This window comes from Falco rusticolus, chromosome 6 (assembly GCF_015220075.1).
Source record: "Falco rusticolus isolate bFalRus1 chromosome 6, bFalRus1.pri, whole genome shotgun sequence".
Taxonomy (NCBI): domain Eukaryota; kingdom Metazoa; phylum Chordata; class Aves; order Falconiformes; family Falconidae; genus Falco; species Falco rusticolus.
Window position 1 is genome coordinate 73,271,252 of NC_051192.1, and position 18,832 is coordinate 73,290,083.

At 38.4% G+C, this 18,832-nt stretch overlaps 1 protein-coding gene across 7 annotated transcripts in view; it reads right to left on the minus strand.

The window, feature by feature from the left end:
• Positions 1 to 18,832, minus strand: part of DST (dystonin) — a 268,181-nt gene that overhangs the window by 19,749 nt on the left and 229,600 nt on the right. For all 7 annotated transcript variants that reach the window (XM_037393117.1, XM_037393114.1, XM_037393116.1 and 4 more), the window contains 10 exons: positions 18,009 to 18,206; positions 17,378 to 17,506; positions 14,046 to 14,216; positions 12,537 to 12,692; positions 12,100 to 12,306; positions 10,331 to 10,450; positions 5,932 to 6,101; positions 5,450 to 5,609; positions 3,878 to 4,072; positions 2,540 to 2,668 (listed from right to left, as the gene is read on the minus strand). In XM_037393117.1, the coding sequence (XP_037249014.1) occupies positions 2,540 to 2,668; positions 3,878 to 4,072; positions 5,450 to 5,609; positions 5,932 to 6,101; positions 10,331 to 10,450; positions 12,100 to 12,306; positions 12,537 to 12,692; positions 14,046 to 14,216; positions 17,378 to 17,506; positions 18,009 to 18,206 (1,635 nt within the window). The remainder of the gene's footprint in view (positions 1 to 2,539; positions 2,669 to 3,877; positions 4,073 to 5,449; positions 5,610 to 5,931; positions 6,102 to 10,330; positions 10,451 to 12,099; positions 12,307 to 12,536; positions 12,693 to 14,045; positions 14,217 to 17,377; positions 17,507 to 18,008; positions 18,207 to 18,832) is intronic.

Consider the following 18,832-nt stretch of genomic DNA (forward strand, 5'->3'; position numbering starts at 1 on the left):
TTATATTTTAACATCATTAATTGTGCTACAAAATGGAACCATGTCTTGCTATTCTGCATTCTAGAAAATAAAGATCAGCCAAGTCAGATCCTAGAAAATTCAAAATCACCTAAACCTTGTAAAAACAAATTCTACAACAACTCATAATGACATTATCTTGTGCCTTTACAAAGCAAATATGAAACTATTATAAAATAAAAGTGTAAAAGAAATAATCTCTTCTACTTTGTTCTAAAAGCCTGGAATAGGTAGGCTGTGTATTTAAAGCTATTTATTACCAACTGATTTTGACTTAAGCTTAAATTAATGTCAGAGTTTAAGACCCAGTCATAATCGCAGTCCTTTCATAAAAACACATGAGTTCTTGCAGTATTTCAGTTCAAAATAGTTTTGGAAAAGCCAAGGAGATTACCAAAATAAGCTAAGGCCAGGAGGAAAACAGGCAACAATGACACTGTTTTCCCTGCACAACTGTACTAGAATATCTTTAAACCTATGACACACTACATACACTGTATTAGCCTTTCCCTCAGCAAAGGATATGAACTGTATTTAACTCTGGGCCAGTCCAGTGATATAGATAAGTTTACAAGAGAGGAGATGGGATGCTTCTTATTAACTAATGCAGTGCATTAACCCACTACATCTCTCAGTCCCTAGAGAGGTTGGTGAGTGACAGAAACCTCTCTGCCTGAGATAGCAGAATTCATTAAATCATGTGCAGTATTCAAGAAAAGAAAAAATCAGTATTGGGCATAAAGATAAGACCATTTGGATAAAACAACGTCCTGAAGAAACCTTTTAACATGTAGCTGGATACAGATGCATTAGACTATTTTACAAGAATCACAGTGATAAAACGAAGACGCATTTCATATTTATATAATGTCATAGTCATACATTTTTAATATTAATATTGCAGCATTATAATACAGACATGGTGTTTAAAGCTAATACCACACATTATATTTTCCCGTATTTTCTTTTTTTCTTCTTGAAAGCTAATGTTATAAGCTTAAGAGGAGAGATAACTTATTCCAGCAAGATTTTGCTCAATGTGCTTATTGACTGTTGAAGCAGCAGTGCTACAATCTGTCTTAGCTTGACAAATTCTGTATTTCTATTATTCATCCTTTAAGAAGAAAACGTGGTTGGAGGACATCTTCTAAAGCCCACTAAAAATATTTAAGCATGGTATGGCCATATTTAACACTGAGGTTGGTTTTGTTGTGCTAGCAGTTATTGTCCCCAGCTGGACAGGGTTTCCCAGAGATAAGTTTTGCTTTGATTTGAGGTTCCAAGTTATGCTTCAGCTTTGGCAGCACAAGTTTGAGCTTTTGTAGAGAAGTATTTTGTTAATCAATCTACATTGCAGAGGGAGAAATTTAAGATTATTTTTTTCTAATGATTTCAGTGGACATAAGATTTCATTTAGACAGTTCTTTCCTCTGTATTGAGAAGATCAAAAAACTAAAAAGGAACTGATGAAGCACATGTGGAGGAAAGGCAGCTAAAAGATAAATTCCATTGTATCGGAAACAGCAGGTTGCTACTGCCAACATTTGTCAGCATATGCTGATGCACGCATATATTTGCCAGCTAAAGAATAGCACCCAGTTTCCACAGCCCTAAATTAAATCTGAAAACTTCTTCAAAACACTGCAGTCTGAGTACCTCGAAAACTCCTTAATTAAGAACTATTAGATAATACTCTGCACGCACCCCTCTGCGTAATAGTATTCCCAAACTCAATTTAAACAAAATGCTTTTCCACTCTCCATTTCGTAAGCTCTGTTATAACTTTCTTAGAGCAATGAGGAAGAAATCCATTATTCCTAAAATTTGTTCTATAACATTTGTGGGCACTACATTCTTGGTACTATTACCACCACATTTACAAGAGTTTTGCACAGGCTTAAGTGTGCACCTTTGTAGCCTCCTGTTTGGAGAGTGAAAATATGACCTCTCTGCTTCTTACTTAAGACATTTTCCCATCTCATTACTGCAACGTCAGTTTGATGGCCTATAATCTAGTATCTGTAGTACCTATGGCACTGCAATATTTCAGTACCTAATGCATGTGAAGTATGACAGCATGCTGCTTCACCATGACAGAAGGTTAATGGATGGCAACGTCATTCTGCTGACACTTTCCAAGGGCCTTGAAAGGAAAGCATTCCCTGTTTTGCTCAATGGTGCTAACACGGATACACTTTTGCTACTGTAGCAGTCTGTTACAATTGTCAGGTGGCATATAATGCGCAGAGGGGTTTGCATCATCTCTAAATGTTTACTGGAACTTGTGAAAGGCCCATCATTTTCTTAGCAGGCCAAGATGACTCAAAACAACAGTCCAACACTAGTATGGGCACCAAACTGCCAACTCCATTAAACTTCTAGCTTCTCTATAGAAACAGTTGCAGAACAAGCACCGGATGCTGGATATGACTATACAGGATAGATCGTGCCTCCTTTTCTTTATTCTATCCTCTAACAGACCTACTGGAATGAAGAGGACCCTCTTCATTTTCATGCTTACCCTGTGCTGGTCTATCAGTGTACGCAAGGCCTCTTCATCATCTGGAAGGACCCCATGGAATCGAAGAGCCTGCTCTGCCTCTGCCAGCCACTCCAAAAGGACATGGACAACAGAGTGGAATTCTTCTGCCTGTTAAAATACAAGAAGTCATGGTCACTCATGAGGGGACCTGACAGACACACTGCAGCTTACACAAGGAGACTGAACCCACATTTGGAGTCATTAATCATGCAGCAGTAATGGCACATTAACTTTCCATTAAAAAGTCAATGATAAACAGTATACATTTTCATAACTGTAAAAATATCTCATGCTTCCCAAAAAGTCATAGGAAGCCTAAAAGCCTGTTCATGCTTTTAGCCATCTGATTTATAGTGTATTTGCAGCTCAGTTGAGAATATCATGCCTTTACGCTGACAAATTACACGGAGGTGCTTTCACGGACCAGCTGGAGAGATGAGAACTGCATTTTCTGCATAGCCTAAATCACTAGTTAAGCAAAATTAATTGACAGTCTGTTGGTGACTGATCCTTTTACGTCTAGATAAAACAAGAAAGTTCCACCTTTTGGCACAGTCATAGTCAGACACAGTTAGGTGTTCGAGGTAGCTCAGGATTGTGCCTGCTTGAAAGACCAGAGAGCTGGACAAACACAGCACCCTGGGAAAAAGCAGGGCAGGAATTTTGTACACACTGGGTATATTGCTATTGCAGAAGCCCCATCCTAGCATCAACCCAAGCTAGTATATCTTCACAGAGCTGTAAATCCATACTGTCTCACATTTGGAAACAATACAGATGGACCTGTAATTGTTTGGGATTGGTACCAGCCGATACTGACATACATAGAGAGCTCCTGAGTGCACTCAGGACAATTTCGGGTTTTCTGCGGTGTACTCCACTGTGCACTGTAATTGTGCCAATGTAAACAAGATTTCAGTACACAGATTTACTTATTTCCAATAAGGCATAAAGGGCATAAATATGATTGAGATCTCCAACTTCCTATGAAGGGGGCATAGTTCTTAATCACCCTTCACACTTGATGGTAACTTCAGTGATTTTTCGAGGTGGTAAGGTCTTCGAAACATTTGCTTTGCATTTGTGGTACAGACATAATAACAGCAATAATAAATGCTAAGAGGTATTATTTATGTGCTATGCTAAAGGGATAGAGACAAGGTAAGCACTGCATGAGCAAGAAAATTAGTATTTTCGAATGAGATTAAATTAAATATGACACTAAGTGAAAATTAAATTACATTTTTGGCAACTGCAGCACAAGGTATTTTCAGTGCTTCTCGTAAAGTACATGTAGCACCAATACTACTCCCCTACCTGCCGAAGAGCCTGTTCCAGTCGTGTTTGCTTGGATACTGAGAGGGCACAGACTGTCTCCCAGCGAGTGCTTAGCTCCTGCATTTGGACTTTGACCCAGGAAGAGTCATCACGACTGCCTTCTATCAGCTCCCTTGCAGAGCGCTTCAGAGCCTGGACACTGCTTGTTCTTTTTCCCAGCTCCTTCTGGAAAACCTAGACACCAACGAATATATTTGAAATGTTTAACTCATTAAGGCATACTTATATAACTAATAACAAAAACCTACTGGTTATAAGAAGAAATTGAAACACTGGTTCAGCTCAGTCAAGAGTAACTCCAACTAAGTGATGCAAAACACGTAAGTTCTGCTTATCAGATTCCATATGAAGATATTTACACTCTACCTCATCCTAATAAAACTGGAATATGGCAGAAAAATGTCAGGCAGATCCTGAGAACCCATCCTGATTCAATGGATGTGAAATCTAGCCTCCTTGGCATGCTGGCTTTACACTCTTTATCAAAGCAATTGATCTGACATGCTGATTAATGTGCAAGATTGCTGTGGCAGGAAAAGATCAGATAAAATACTAACAATCAAGGAGAAAGTTTAAAATCATAAAACCAGAAATAAAACCCCATCTGGGGGTCTGACTGTAAGGCTGTAGATCTTGCCAGATATTCAGATATGTATGCGAGCGTATGTTCACATTTGCAGATGGAACAAGCTCCAGTTACATAAAGGAAGCTCTCAGAAGAAGATACAGTATACTGTTGCCACTGACTATGACTTGTCTGTGATACACAATGGGATTTCAGAAGCAATTCCACCACATTTCAGGCAAATTTTTATAGACGACCCATGTTTCCAAATACTTTTTTCCGTAAGAGACAAAATCTCCTTCTCACTGAAGAGTATTTGTATACTGGAAGTCACTGGTGGAAGAACAGAGGGACCTTCACCTCATAATTCCCCCAGGCTCCAGCGCTCTGACTGCATGTAGCCTTTGCAACACCAGTACCTTCAACAGTCATTTCTTCTGATGTACTGAACTGAGAAACGGGGATTCAGAAGCACAGTCCCACATCTCCTACTTGTTCCCATCTCCAAAAACACTTCACTAACAAAATACTGTAGCTTGCCAATGTAGGCTTCCTGGGCCACAGTCGTTATATACTCTTGTGCATAACTTAAACATTGCAACTACTTTTCTCGACAAATATACAGCAGCCCTGTGGGTCCTAAAGGCTGCTGTAGTCATCAAGAATGCACTGGACATTTGGTTAGCAGATGTCCTAAATAAAAAGCCCTGTCTCCCCTAAAGATTTCCATTAAAATAGTTTTTGCATCTACTGCCCATATACCCGTACTTGTAAATGCACACTTGTGACTTTTAACAAAATATTCATAAATACAGTATTATGTATTCTTCCACATGTTTTATAGCACTTTCCATTGTTGATGACATGATTGTGTTACAAAACTATCCCATGTTTCTAAAACTTACAGTATAACCAAATCAAAACAGCATTAAAATGCTACACTTCAGAGCAGTCTAGTAATTAAAAAAGAATATTTTTGCAATTACCTTGTGATTGTCGATCAGGTTCATCACTAAATCAATGTCTCCGTGTACTGGCTGATCTTCCGCTAGCTGAGGTTCAATTTTGTATAACCAGTCAATGAGAGCTTGCAAAGCATCAGTAAACTGTCCCGAAAACAACAGGGCTTCCTCCAGTTTATTTTGTCTGGAGGAAAAATAAATTAAAACAAAACAAAAAAAAAATAAACACCACCCACAAAAATTAAATTGTTCATACATTTGAAGAAAACATTTTCAGCATAAAATTACAACACCTAAGAGCTTTATATCACTGTTTGCCTTTTTAAATAGAAGGCAAACTCCCCATACCATCAGGGAACTATGTACTTCTAGTATTTTATTGCTTTGGTACTCCTAGTTATCAAACAAGCTAATGACTCTAGTATTACTTTTACACAATGGAAGCCAGAAGAATTCTCCTAAGTGTTTTTCTTATCTGCTGAATAATTAGGACGGTTTTCATTTACCTTTCCACTGATTTTCCACAAATTGTATCCCATTTATCCCTTAATTCACTCAGCATATCATCAAGTTTCAAATTGTCATCAGCCAATGTGGTTTTCTCTTTCAAGGAGCGTCCAGTCCTATTTGTGGTATCGTACACAGAATGTTTGGCACCAAGAGATTTCTGGAATTCCTATATATATATGGAAGAAAAAGAAAATACCCATATAGTATTAACTGCTTACAGACCACAGTTAATCTTTAATATATTTGCAACGGGAATAGTAAATGTTGCTGCAAGAAAATTTTAAACTTACTGCAAAACTTCTAGCCTGCTAGTGCCACAGTGCATCTGAAATTATATGGAGCTTGACACTAGCAGAGTCCCTACTTTTTGGCCCTCTCTGGGAACATAGCTCTACACCTTCTGGAACAACTTCTGGAAAATTCCTCCTCTAGTGAGAGCAGTGATTTCTCTCCTACCATAATATTCCTAAATTTCAGCAAGAGGCTTCCTGGTTGTCAGAAGAATATGACAAAACTCCTACTTCAGGAGCCACAAGCTGAGCAGTCTTCACACATTTTTACATACTAAGATTTCAAGCCAGCGTAGAGCACCGCAAGGGCTACAAATGTCATTAGCTCAGCATGGTCAAGCTGGGAAACCACTAACCAGAAGCACTTAACCCTCCAAAGATTGAAGCATACTATAATTGGGAAGACTTGTATTACAAAAGTGTATAGATCAGCACAAGAAGCATCCAGGTGACATCCAATTTGGAAACTCAATTTGGGCTGGAAATCATCATCACAAGCAGGTTTCTGTGATCCAGGGACTTTGGAAGCTGACAGTGTCACAGCAATTGCATCTGTCTGCCAGCTCCTTCTGCAGAGAGCCTCTGGAAGCTTTTCACAGGCAGAGAGGAGCACACAGAGACACAGCTCATCTGATGCCACAGAGGAGTTGACAGACTGACAGAGTAAATAATTAAATAAAAGAATACGGCCAAAAGACAAAAGCAAACCAACACAGAACCTTTTAAATCCTAGCAATGCTTAAAGCATTTTATGTTACACCTTCATGAACTGCTAGCAGGAAATCAGTTACAAAAAAAAATAATCACAAGTTTGTTCTAGGAAACTCATATACAGAATCAAATATTCTTTTTTTTTCTCACAAGGAAACACTAGGCCAAAATAGGTTTTGCTCAGTGTTTGCTGAAACAAATTTTCATCTGGTTCTCACAGCAATGTTCAGTATCATCACATGCAACAAGCAAATGATCACTGCTTAGAACTCATAGTAACTCCTCAGGCACATGAAGATTGCAAGGATTCCTCAGGGTCACTGCTGGCACGTCCACGGCTCCTCACCGCTGACTGGCAAGCTGTCCCCAGCTTGCCTGCACCAACCTGTGCCACAGTAGCTCACAACTCTTCCACCAACTTTCCCATGTGTCCATATAGTCATCTGCTGGTTTTAGATGTGAATGCATGTCAGGGAAAGCTCAGGTGGAATGGAGCTGTCTTAAGCAGGAGGTAGGCATTGGGTTACACCATGTGACTACTTTACCTAGGGTGATTCAAGGTTCCTTTTTTAAAACTTGATTGGTATTTTGCACTGTACTGGCCTTACTTCAAGGTTATTTCAGGATCCAGAGAGAACTGAGAATCAAAATTCATCAGCCAAAACCCCCAAAAAAACAGCAACATTTGTTTTGCAAGTTAGTATTTCCTTACTGTCCTTTCATTTTCCTCACATTAAACAAGGAAACACACTTTAAGAAAGAATATAAACACCACTGTCAAGGTACAACAAAAATAATTTTCAAAATGAAAATAACCAGCTTCTTATAAAAGTTCCTTCAATACAAACAATATGTCTGTGCTCTTTTTATTTGATGGGGTTTGTTAACTGCTGTAGTACTACATGCACCAAGTGTTACTTGGTTTGCACGAGGAAACACAACGAAATTGCTGCCAGAGAAGGATCATACAGGAAAAACAGATTCAAGGGTGAACAAAAGCTTGCAATCAATTCATCCTTTGAGAGACTAGAGACACTACACCATATCTACTTTCACCTGATTTCACAGAGGTGTAACTAAGAGTAGATTCTGGGTTAAGCTGCCAGGAGCATAGAGGTAAGTTAATTACTGAGATTTTGTTCATCTACCTACCCTCCTTCTAAGGAAGATGGGAACATACAGATAAAATTAGCCAGGTTCATACAAGTGTACTGTAAGGAACATTCGGCATTAGCACAGGAATGGATTGGGTGACCTAGTATGGGTTTTTCCATTCCTGACTTCTAAAAATGAGGGAAAACTGCTGATAAACAAACCATGAATAACCCCCAAAAGTCCCTGGCAACACACTAGATACAAGTAAGAGAGAAAACACATTATCTTAGCTTTTCTCTTTCAGAGACTTTTTTTTTTTTTTTTTTTTGGCAGTAACAACTGGCAAAGAGCATGTCCAACTTACTGCTTACAGCAGACATTCAATTCAGATAGCAAAATTGTTAACTAAGAGGAGCAAGGAAACCTTCAAGGCTGGACAGAAAAGACAAAGACAGGCACACAGGGTATATGGGGGAGTGGAAGGAAAAGACTCAAAATACGAGGAAGGACATTGCCGCATTGGAAGGTTTGACAGCTCATTAAAAAACAATTGAGTTGATTTCTTGCGGGGACACACACACAAGTTTAAAGTCACAAAGTTCATAAACCCCCCTCTCTCACACACAGTCATCTTCTTCCTCCAAATCGCCAGTTTCAATCCTAATGTCCCTGTGCCCCATTCCTTAATGAGAAATGAGATTCAAGCAACTCAAGTAGCTGTTCTCTACAGGCATTTTATACAAAAAGAAGCTGGAGTAAACACACCACTGACGGAAATGAGGAGTCTGCCAATCCATGTGAGGAAGCTTGAGCTCACAAAACATACTACTGCAGGTATAAAAAGTAAGCAGGATTATCAAGTTTAACATTTCAGAAGAGGGGAGGAGCACAGAGTAGAGTCCTGAAAGGACCTCAAAGCAAAGTCACAACATGTTGACTGTACTCATGAAAAGTTTGAACTTTATATAAAGAAAAAAGAGGACTGAAAGGATTAAGACATGATGGGAGTCAGAAGACAAGACAGACTATCTTAACAGCAAGTTTCCCCCCTCTCCCCAATTCCCATCGCTGACTTTAAATTCTGGCAAGAGCAGCAATCCCAGAAAAAACTGAAATTGCAGAGTTAGCATATCAGAATGTTAATGTAGGCTTTATCTAAAAGTTTTAACAGCAAACATAGGTAAAACCTTTTGCTTAATCAACAGCCAACTTTCAACATATTAAAGGATATTTTCCTGGTTGATAAAAAATACTTAAATCATGATGCAGAGTGAGAGATGATAAAAATATTCAGTAGACTGATGCAGTAACCAATCATTAACATACATGGCAAAGCTTGTCGGAGGTAAAAGCAATCATCAGAAGCTACACTGAGAGGGAAAAATTAGATATGCAAACCCTTGGGGATATTGTGCAGAATGAAAAGTAGGAGTATATGGAGAACAATAAAACTGATATGAAAAGTAGAAGAAAATATATGCCAAAATGTAGAAAAATGAATGATCTTTCAGTACTCTGTCTCTGATGAAACTGCACCAAGATAAATCTTGACACACAGTCTGTCTCTTGAGGACTCTACCACTTACCCACTTGATCCTTAGAAATATATTATTCTAGGCTCTTTACAAAAGTAAAAATGAAGTAAAGACTTCTGTCTTTCCTTTTGCTTTGTGTCTGATGGGACCACAGAGCTTTTGAATTATCATTATTTGTTTGAAAAGCCAGGTCAATCAGGGGAATTTTTACATTTTCACCTATAGTAGCTGGGTTTATGGAAGCTGGTCCTGGAATTCTGAATCCCATGAAGAGAAACAAGCTTTGCTACTAATGGTGTCACTGTACTTTCTAGAGGATTTAATTAGTATTTCCACTGACATAAAAAGCAACTGCCAATCAAACTACAAGATTATTCTTCTTGTAGTGGATAATGTATACAGGATGAGGTGGTCCTGTAGCATTAAGAGCAAAGTCCCAATCCACGTAATGGGATGGTGAATTTGTAGTTCAAGAACTGAAAAAAGCCTGTAAGAAAACCTCTTCAGAGATAGTGTTATTTTTTTAAATTTCTGTGCTGCTGTATATCCTTCCTCTTCATAGTTAACCATTTCCTCACAGATCAGGTACTGTGAGAAGTTTTTTTTCCACTCCCCACCTGTAACCCCCCATCATTTCACCTAATGCAAGTAAGTACTTCATTGCAGCGAGGCTATAAATCTATCCCTTTGCTAATTGAACAGTACAAGGCTGATAGACTTACCTACACCCACCGGGTGCTTTGCATTTATCACTCATGACTCACCTTATGCTGTGCGAGCTGCATCTTTATTTTGTCAGGGTCATTTGCAATTTCAAGATCTGAGTCCAAAGATTTCTCTGACTCTTCCAGCCATTCCATAAGTTTGTGCCAGGCTTCATGGAACTGCAGGGAAGTGAGATTTACATGGATTTTAAAATTCACTGGTTCATAAAACAGTCCGAAAATGTTAAACCCCAATGAATTCCCTATAGGCCAAACAAGTACTTGGCAGACTCTGGAAAGATTTGGTGTGCTTTTCTCCCTGGTCTCTCAAAGAGGACTAGCCCAACCATGTGCCCACTGGACTCAGCTTCACCTCTCCCATGTAAATTAGCAACCTTTTATGTACATGATCTGCACACATAGTATTTATCTTTCAGAGACATATTGGTAACTTCTGTTGATATATTGGTCATTTAAATTACTACATTTTCAGTAAGGAATAGTAAATACAGCAAGAAGAGGACTTAGCTATTGCATGGGACAACAGCAGTAAATCACTGGGAAAAACTCCTGTCTGGATGACTGCCCAAGATTTTGCCTGCGATGCTAATAAATGTTCTCATTGTATCAAATGCTATCTTGATGGGCAAGAAACAGATTCTTGATCTTCCTTCCTGTCTCAACAAAAAGTGCTGCAGGGAAGGAAGCACGGAAAGACTAAAGATTCAACCAGCTTTTGCAAAGTGGCATCCCTTTGGGATTGAGTGTTTCTAAGCTGGTTAGTTCTTTCTCTGCACCTCTGTTGAAAATTCTTGCCTGGGCTACCTACACATGAAAGCACAAGAAACTAGTTCAGAAACCTCTTAAAGCTCCTGGACCCTATCATTCAACACCGTGGATCAGGCCTTGACACCTTGACTTGTTACCCTGAATTTATAACTGATTGCATTCAGCCCTGTAAATGGATATAGAGATTAAATCTATCCCACTGCAGAACTGCTGTGTGCATGAATGCACAAGAGAAACTACTGGGAAGTAAGTAACATTTGATTTGCTTTATGGGCTAATTTATTGCTCAGAGAAGTTCTTACTCTACAATCTGAGTGGTGGTAGCAGTGAACATGGAAATGTGGTTTGGGTGTGAACATTTCCAAATCTTGAATGGACATGTTCACTTGCATAAAAAGAAGCTAGAATTTCCTATTGATGTTTAAACAGATTACATTCCACTCACATTTTTAATGTTATCATTCATGTTCCTCAGTCAGGGGAGCATGAATCTAAGGAAAAAAACACTAACAGCCCCTGGTGAGGCAAATTGTGTAAAAAACACTCTCCAGGTTTTTAAGGAAACAAACAGAGGTGTCTTACTACACAGAGGATATTGGTCTAGTAACTAACGTAAGAGACTGAGGAAGTGGTATTAATCAGGGCAGAACATAAACCCAGGAATAAAATACTAAGGAAAACTCCCACAGATTAGTGAAAGGGGTTCATCACATTCTTTAAAATATAAGGGGTTGATTGTGAAACTTTTTTTTGAGGACAGATGGCACTAATACACATCTGGAAGCCATACTGTAACTTTTTTCTTTCAGATTATGCTGTATTGCAGACAGAAGTTACTGCTCGAGCTGAAAATGATGCTTTCGCCTCCCAAATGAAGTGCTTTATGACTGAATCACAGAAATTGCTCCACTAACTCAATAGTGTCTGTTTCAAGGAAGTCTGGGTTTAGTGCAAGTGCTTTAAAGCACCATATACTTCAAGAGTCTGGATGTAATTACAGCTAAGTTCAAAGAGCTGTACAACAGCTGTTGTCCGATTACCTGTTTGGCTCTTTTCCTTGCATCATCCAAAGCTCTTCCCCTTTCAACTAAGCGCTGAACTACTTTTTCCCATCGACTCTGTACACTAATCAGCAGATTCTTAATAAGGACAACATCCTGTTTCTGGCTGAAATATTTCAAATGGGTTCCAGTTTTGTCCAGCTCTATGATCTGATCTCGATGCGAATTCACTTCTGTGGCAAAAACCTTGGAAAAAAAGGAGAAAATTACTCTGAATATGTTGTTCAAGCACTGGGTAAACACTGAAAAAAACCCCAGTCTGATAAAGAACGATGTAGCAAGAAAGACTATAAAATGCAATTTTAAAACAAAACCAATGTTCCTCTGAGTGCCAGCATTACAGCGTTCATTTGGACATTGCTGAAGTACCTCCATAGAGTGGGAGAAAAACATTACACATCTGTTTCTTTACATACCTTGTGTTCGTCAATTTGAAACAAGACAGTGTCCAAGATAAGACTTGGCCGAGAAGCTGCAGTTAGAGTTTGCTCAGCCTGAGTAAGCCAATTGATGAAATCTTGAAGTGAATTGTGGAACTCCATTGCTAAATTGAGGGCTTCTTCCAGTTTGGTCTGTAAAGATAGGTCATACTTTAATAGCAGCTGATATTGTGCAGAGCTTCAGCCAAGTAAACCATTTTAGTTCAGCATTTTGGAGAAACCATTTCAGTTTAGCATTTTGTTTAACATTTCAAAACATTTTTCCAACTCAAAAGTTTCTGAGCTTTAAATTAACAGCCTACATTTGAGCCTATTAAAGGAGATGGATAGAAGAGGAACAGTAAAATTACATATGATAGGTGACTAGAAAATACAGCATCTAGTATCAAGATAAGATTTTCCACATTAGAACATCTACTACTGAATCCTAATGGGGCATATGGATTTATCAATTTTAATACAAACCCAGTAGAATCTCAGAAATCTAAGGTGGCAGCGCACTTGAAAGAGCCTTAGAGAGGTAATCAAATCTATTCTCTTGCACTAAACAAATAACAAGTTTGCCTAGACCACTTTTTTTTAAATAAAGCCCAATTGTCATTTTGGTTGCCTGAACAGAGACTGATTTTGGATACAGAATTTTTGTTGATCATGAGACAACAGTCAGACATTTTCAAACAAACATATTGCTGGCCTAGCTGAGCACACCAACCTTACAGCTTCCTGCAAGAAGGTGCTTGTATTGGGTATTAATTAGTTTGACACTCTTAAATTACACAGTTACCTTAAGAGACACCAGCTTTCTTACTTTAAAATATAACTAAGTTGTAACTGAAATATTTGTGCTTTATACATATCAGGAACAGAGTGTTCCCCTGTTCGTAGTTACTGACATTTTTCATTGTCTGATTAAGGTAGAACAAATGGACCATACTTCGTGAAGGAATGAAAGCAAAATGAAATTAATAACAAGAAAACGTATGTTGTGTATCAGTGAAATCATGCTATTGATCTATGTTAGAACAGAAGGCAGTCACTTGAAGTAAGTGGCAAAAGGCCAAGTGTTTGGGAATTCGAAGTAAAAAATAGATAAAAGCTAGGAAAATTAATGCAACAATTCTGTACCGAGAAGGAGATAAATTTGAATGATCAAATAAATTTACTCACTCTCTCATGTCTAGAATTACTGTAATAAAAACCAGAAAAGCCCTCTTCCTCCCAAATGAACATTATCAATATCAGTTAACATATTTCTATAGAACGGGCTTGTGCCATTCTCACCCATCCCCCCTCCAGATTATGGATAATCAATTTCTTGAATCCCATTTCCCAGTACTTTCTAAACATACCAATTAATTCTGCGTAACTGTCTCTACAACTGAATTAAACCTAAAGGATAAAGCAAGTATGCATGCATAAAAGCAGGGAACATTAACTTCCTTAAATACATGATTTACATTTCTATTTTTATGTAAAAACACATACTTTTCTTTCACTGAGCTTTGTTTGTACTGATTCCCATTTTTCTTTTAAGTTATTTATGTCCTGCTCAACGTTTGTTTCAGCAGATTCTGGGCATCTTGCAAGCATCTGCTGGCCTTTCTGCATTAGACACCTATATGTCTCCTCTTTGGCTTCAAAGGCAGCACAAAGTTCCTAAATAAAGCAAGCATCAAAAAAATAAGTCAGGTAGAAATTCAATATTCTTTACAAATGCTAGTATAGTATATATTCCTCCCCCAACATTTAGCAGGTATGATTAAGACTAATAAAGGAAACATATGTAATTCATAAAAAGCCAAATGAGCAAAGAAAGGGCCCGATTCTTCAGGAAATGAGAACTTGTATTGTCTGTCAGATGTCTTCTCCAAGATCCAAAGCTTGGCAAAGAAAGTACTATGCACCTACTGCACAAGATTTGCTACAACTTGATTGGTTTAAAGTCCATCTGTAGCTGAAACACAAAAAGTGTCAGCATTACACATTGTGGTGAAAGCCCAGACCTATACGATACACTTTCAGAAGTGGGTGGGTCAACTTGGGAGGGCTGCTTTATTGTACATTGACTCTTTTGTTTTGTCTGTGTCTTCCTTCACTACCTAGGCAAGAGCACTTTACACATTTTACACAGACAAAGAAAGCTGGATGAATAATGGTACCGCTTTACTTGCTAACTATTGTACTGTTCTTTTCTAACCATGTTAAAGATGAGGTGGCAAGAGACTGGGAGATCCCATGCATCCCTCTGACTCAAAAGGGCATGTTCAGTATTTGTAACAGACTGTCCAAAACGTACCAACAAAGTTGCTGCAGACTGCCAAATGAGGAACGTATTCAAGATGAGCAGTAAGTGGCTTGCAAATAGGAGGGAAAGAACTTTTTCCACTGATTCCCAGAACAAGAGACAAACCCGACATTTTCTTTGGGTTAAGAGATACTGTACACACAGGGTTGTGTGTTCTGATCACAGAGGAGGGCAAAGTAAGAAGCAGGTTCAACCATGAGCTAAGATTTTAACAGGACAGAAAGCTCCCTTGCTTTCTTCCTCAGTACTATGAAAAGTAGTGTCACCCAGCCTGCTGCCTCCTACGCTCTGAACCTCCCTACAGTATTTCTGGTTTCCATAACTCCCCCAAGCATCTTATTTTACTGCAGCACAAGAACCCCTCAGAAGTAAACACAGGGAGCCGAGCACAGCACAGCACATGGCAAGGCAGGAGAGGTCCCAAACACTGGGGCTGGGCTCAGTCTAAGACAGAGGCTCACCACGGTGGTTAATTCTGCAGTACAGTCACATTCTTTAAGATGACAGGAGCAATTAGTTATTTTCAAGGAGGAGCTGAGAAAAATGATTGTTTAAAGAAAAGGAGAGGGACATTCTGAGCAGCAATGGGACAGCCAGAGAAGCCTCTTTTTAAGCCCCTTTCCTGCTGGTGTCCTGTAATGTCTCTTCATATCTTTTGTTTTCCTGGAGCTGCCTTAGCTGGAAGTGCTGCCCAGTCTCAAATCCACTTGTGAACTGATTATGGTTGAGGGCTCTTTTATTTGTATCTGTAGAAACAGACCTTATACTCAAGAAGACAGTTCATGACATAATTTCCAATGAGAAACAAAACAAAATACAGTTCAAAACTTTCTTCTTTGGTTTCATGTCAAAAATTAGCATGGTTTATATCACTTAGTGGCAAGTTTGGATTTGAAACTTGCGATAAATAGTACTCAACATGATAGGCAGTGTCAACATTTCAGCTGTTCCCCCCCCAAAAAAAACCCAAAACAAAACCAAAAACTAACAACCCAACCAACAACAAAAGAGCATTTACACATATCTGCACAGATGCACCATGGTTTAACTAAACTGAAATCAAGTCTTATTTTTCAAGTTATATACACTGAGAGTTAAGTCGTCAATGCCTGCAGCTTTATAATGACCCACAGCATAGTAAGAATCTGTTAAAATGTACACATACAGCTGGGAAATGATTGTACATGTAGAGTACATATTACTGGGGACACTTTCATGTTTGTTCCAACTGTAATATTAAATTCAGTTTAAAGATACTTTAACTAATCAATCTGTAAGTACAATAAGTACAGAAAAAATCATAGTAAAGGAATGTATCAAAGAAAACCTTGACATTTTTCAGGGAAATTTTTTTGGTCTGGATCTGACTTTAAGTCCAGGATGAAAAATTGAAAAAACTCCACTGACTCTCACAGAATCATGATTATTCCCCACCCTCACAGAAACAGGGGGCAAAAGAGAGGGGGTTTGCCTTTTTTTTTTTTTTCTTTCAAGACAAAAAGAGAAGGATGGGGGGGTTCAAAACCACAAGGTTGTTTCTGTATTTTGTCTAAGTTTCCTGTCATAACTGATTTTTAAACTGTAAATTCTTTTCCTTCTCAAAAATAGTTACCAGTAAATTTTGGAGGGAAAAAGTGCCCCATGTTGGTAGGCATCATTCACCTTTAGCATCATTCCAAAGTAAGATTAGATTTTTAAAGCTTTGGCAATGCAGCGTTCTAATGGAAATGGTGTCAGGCATATTTGAGTTCAAGGACAGTTCAGTAAACATTACTGTTGTACCCGAGCCAGAATGGCCGTTTAGATCACTGGGTTTGGGCTTATACCCTGGCCTAACAGGACAGCATGATCCTACATAAATGGAACACTACGAACCACCTTCCTCTGAGGTAAGAGATCAAGTTTATGTGTTGTTTTTTAAGCTCTACTGTTCTATGGAGGTAAAGAAACCCATAGAACATTTCTTAAAGAGAAATAAAGAGAAGGAAGAGAATAATCCCGATCAGCTTGCCCTTTCTAGTTAAAGCAGAGTCTTTACATAAGCCAGTAGTCTTTATTACATCTATGCTAACGATGACTTTAATGTCAGCTTTGGTTAAATAAAGAGTAAAGGATCAAGTCTCTTAAGTCAAGGTCCAATGAATGCGGATCACTTTTACATTCATCTTCATATCCAAGAAAAAGCATAACCATAGTTATGGGGACAGAAGGGAAAAGAATAGGGATCACCGCAAGATCTGCAAACACTCTGTTATTCTTCCTGAGAATGAGGACGCAAAGGTTCTTTTATTTCTGTCTCAGCACTATTAATGGTTCAGCTTTGAGCATCTCACAAATGACTACTTTTTCTACACTGAAAATAACAGTGTTGTTTTGAAGGCTATTACAATTTTTTAAGATACTGTACAGACATTGTGATATATAGAACATGCTCTGTGTTCACCATAAACACTCTTGAAAGATAGTTAGTCCTGGAATGCAATTTGCAAAGCATTCTAATACTGATACTTACCATATGGGTATTAAGCTGCTCTCTTGCTGTTTCTGGTAAGCCTCCAACAGGTTTTGATGCCAACAGCTGACGTTCAGTGTCTGTCAGCCATTGCTGCATATCTTCAACTTCACCATGGAAACCTTGTGCCTAAATTATACCGTATCATTTTAGAGCTTAGTTAAATGTTCTCCATTCTAATAGTACTCAGATGCATAAGTATACTGGCAAGATTTAATCAGATATTTGCAATAATCAAAGGAAACAAAAGGAAAAAAAAAAAAGGAAAGATAAAGCCCAAACCAAAATTTAAACTAGCTCAACCCAATCTAAATGACAAAAATAAAAAACATGGAAATCTTGAAAACAGGCTAAATGAGCAACCATAAGATCAATGTTTTCCTTGAATAATATACCTACACAGAAATGTCACTCTTGAAAAATATGTAGGCCAAAAGCTGAAGTCTTGATTCAGCACTATAGAAGAGAGTGGCCAGCTGTGGAAGATACAGCTAGATTCAAACTTTCTCCAAATTCAGGAGTGTCTGCATTATGGTTATGATTTAGGCCAAGTTCTAATACATGTATCAATGTATTTCATGTAAAAAGACACTTTCTGAGTTATCTCTTTATTTGATCATTTCCTATTCACCTGGATCAAGGCACTGTCCAGCTGCTGTTTCCTTTGTTCTGTTTTTTCCAACACGTTTTGCCAGCGCTGATTCAGGAGTTCCAACTTGCTCCGTAAATTACTTGCTTCTTCAACAGCACTTGATTCAATCAGGTCATTTCCTGCTTTCTTAACTGCTTCCACAGTAGATTGATGAGCTAAAACATCATTTTGTAGCACCTGCAATTGTAACACAGCATTTATGACTGGCCATGTTGATAAGTTATTGAATGAAAGCAATCACAGTGACTGAGCTAGTTCTAATCCAGTGACAAGGCAATAGTTTAACATCAGCACAGGTATTAGCAGTTAAAGCTAATAACCAAGGTCTCTTCAATCAAAAGCAGTAACATACCATTCTGCCAAAATGCTGATTTTATTTTCATATCCTGGAAAAAATAATATATTCCTTCTGAATACATATTTTCTGAAATTATAAAAGGTTTCTAGTGAAGAGTTATTTCTTCACTTTCCTTAATTTACTACATACTTTCCTTTAACAGCATTTTTCTTCGGTTTTGAGGGTAAGGTGTGAACACTGTTATATACTGTGGTGCCAATTGCTTGTGGAGCAGTAGTCTAAGAATAAAGGAGAGAGATGACAAGAATACTATGAGCCTGCTGTGCCAGACAACAATCTGACTGCCACCATGCCTTTTCATGCATTTCAGGTCTACAATTCACTTCCTGTTATGTCAGGCTACCAGGACACTTCAGCTGTGCTAAAAGCTGGGGAATTATTGTAATACTAACAACAGAAGACCACCTCCATCTGGCTGACAACCTGTTATCACCAACGACAGCAA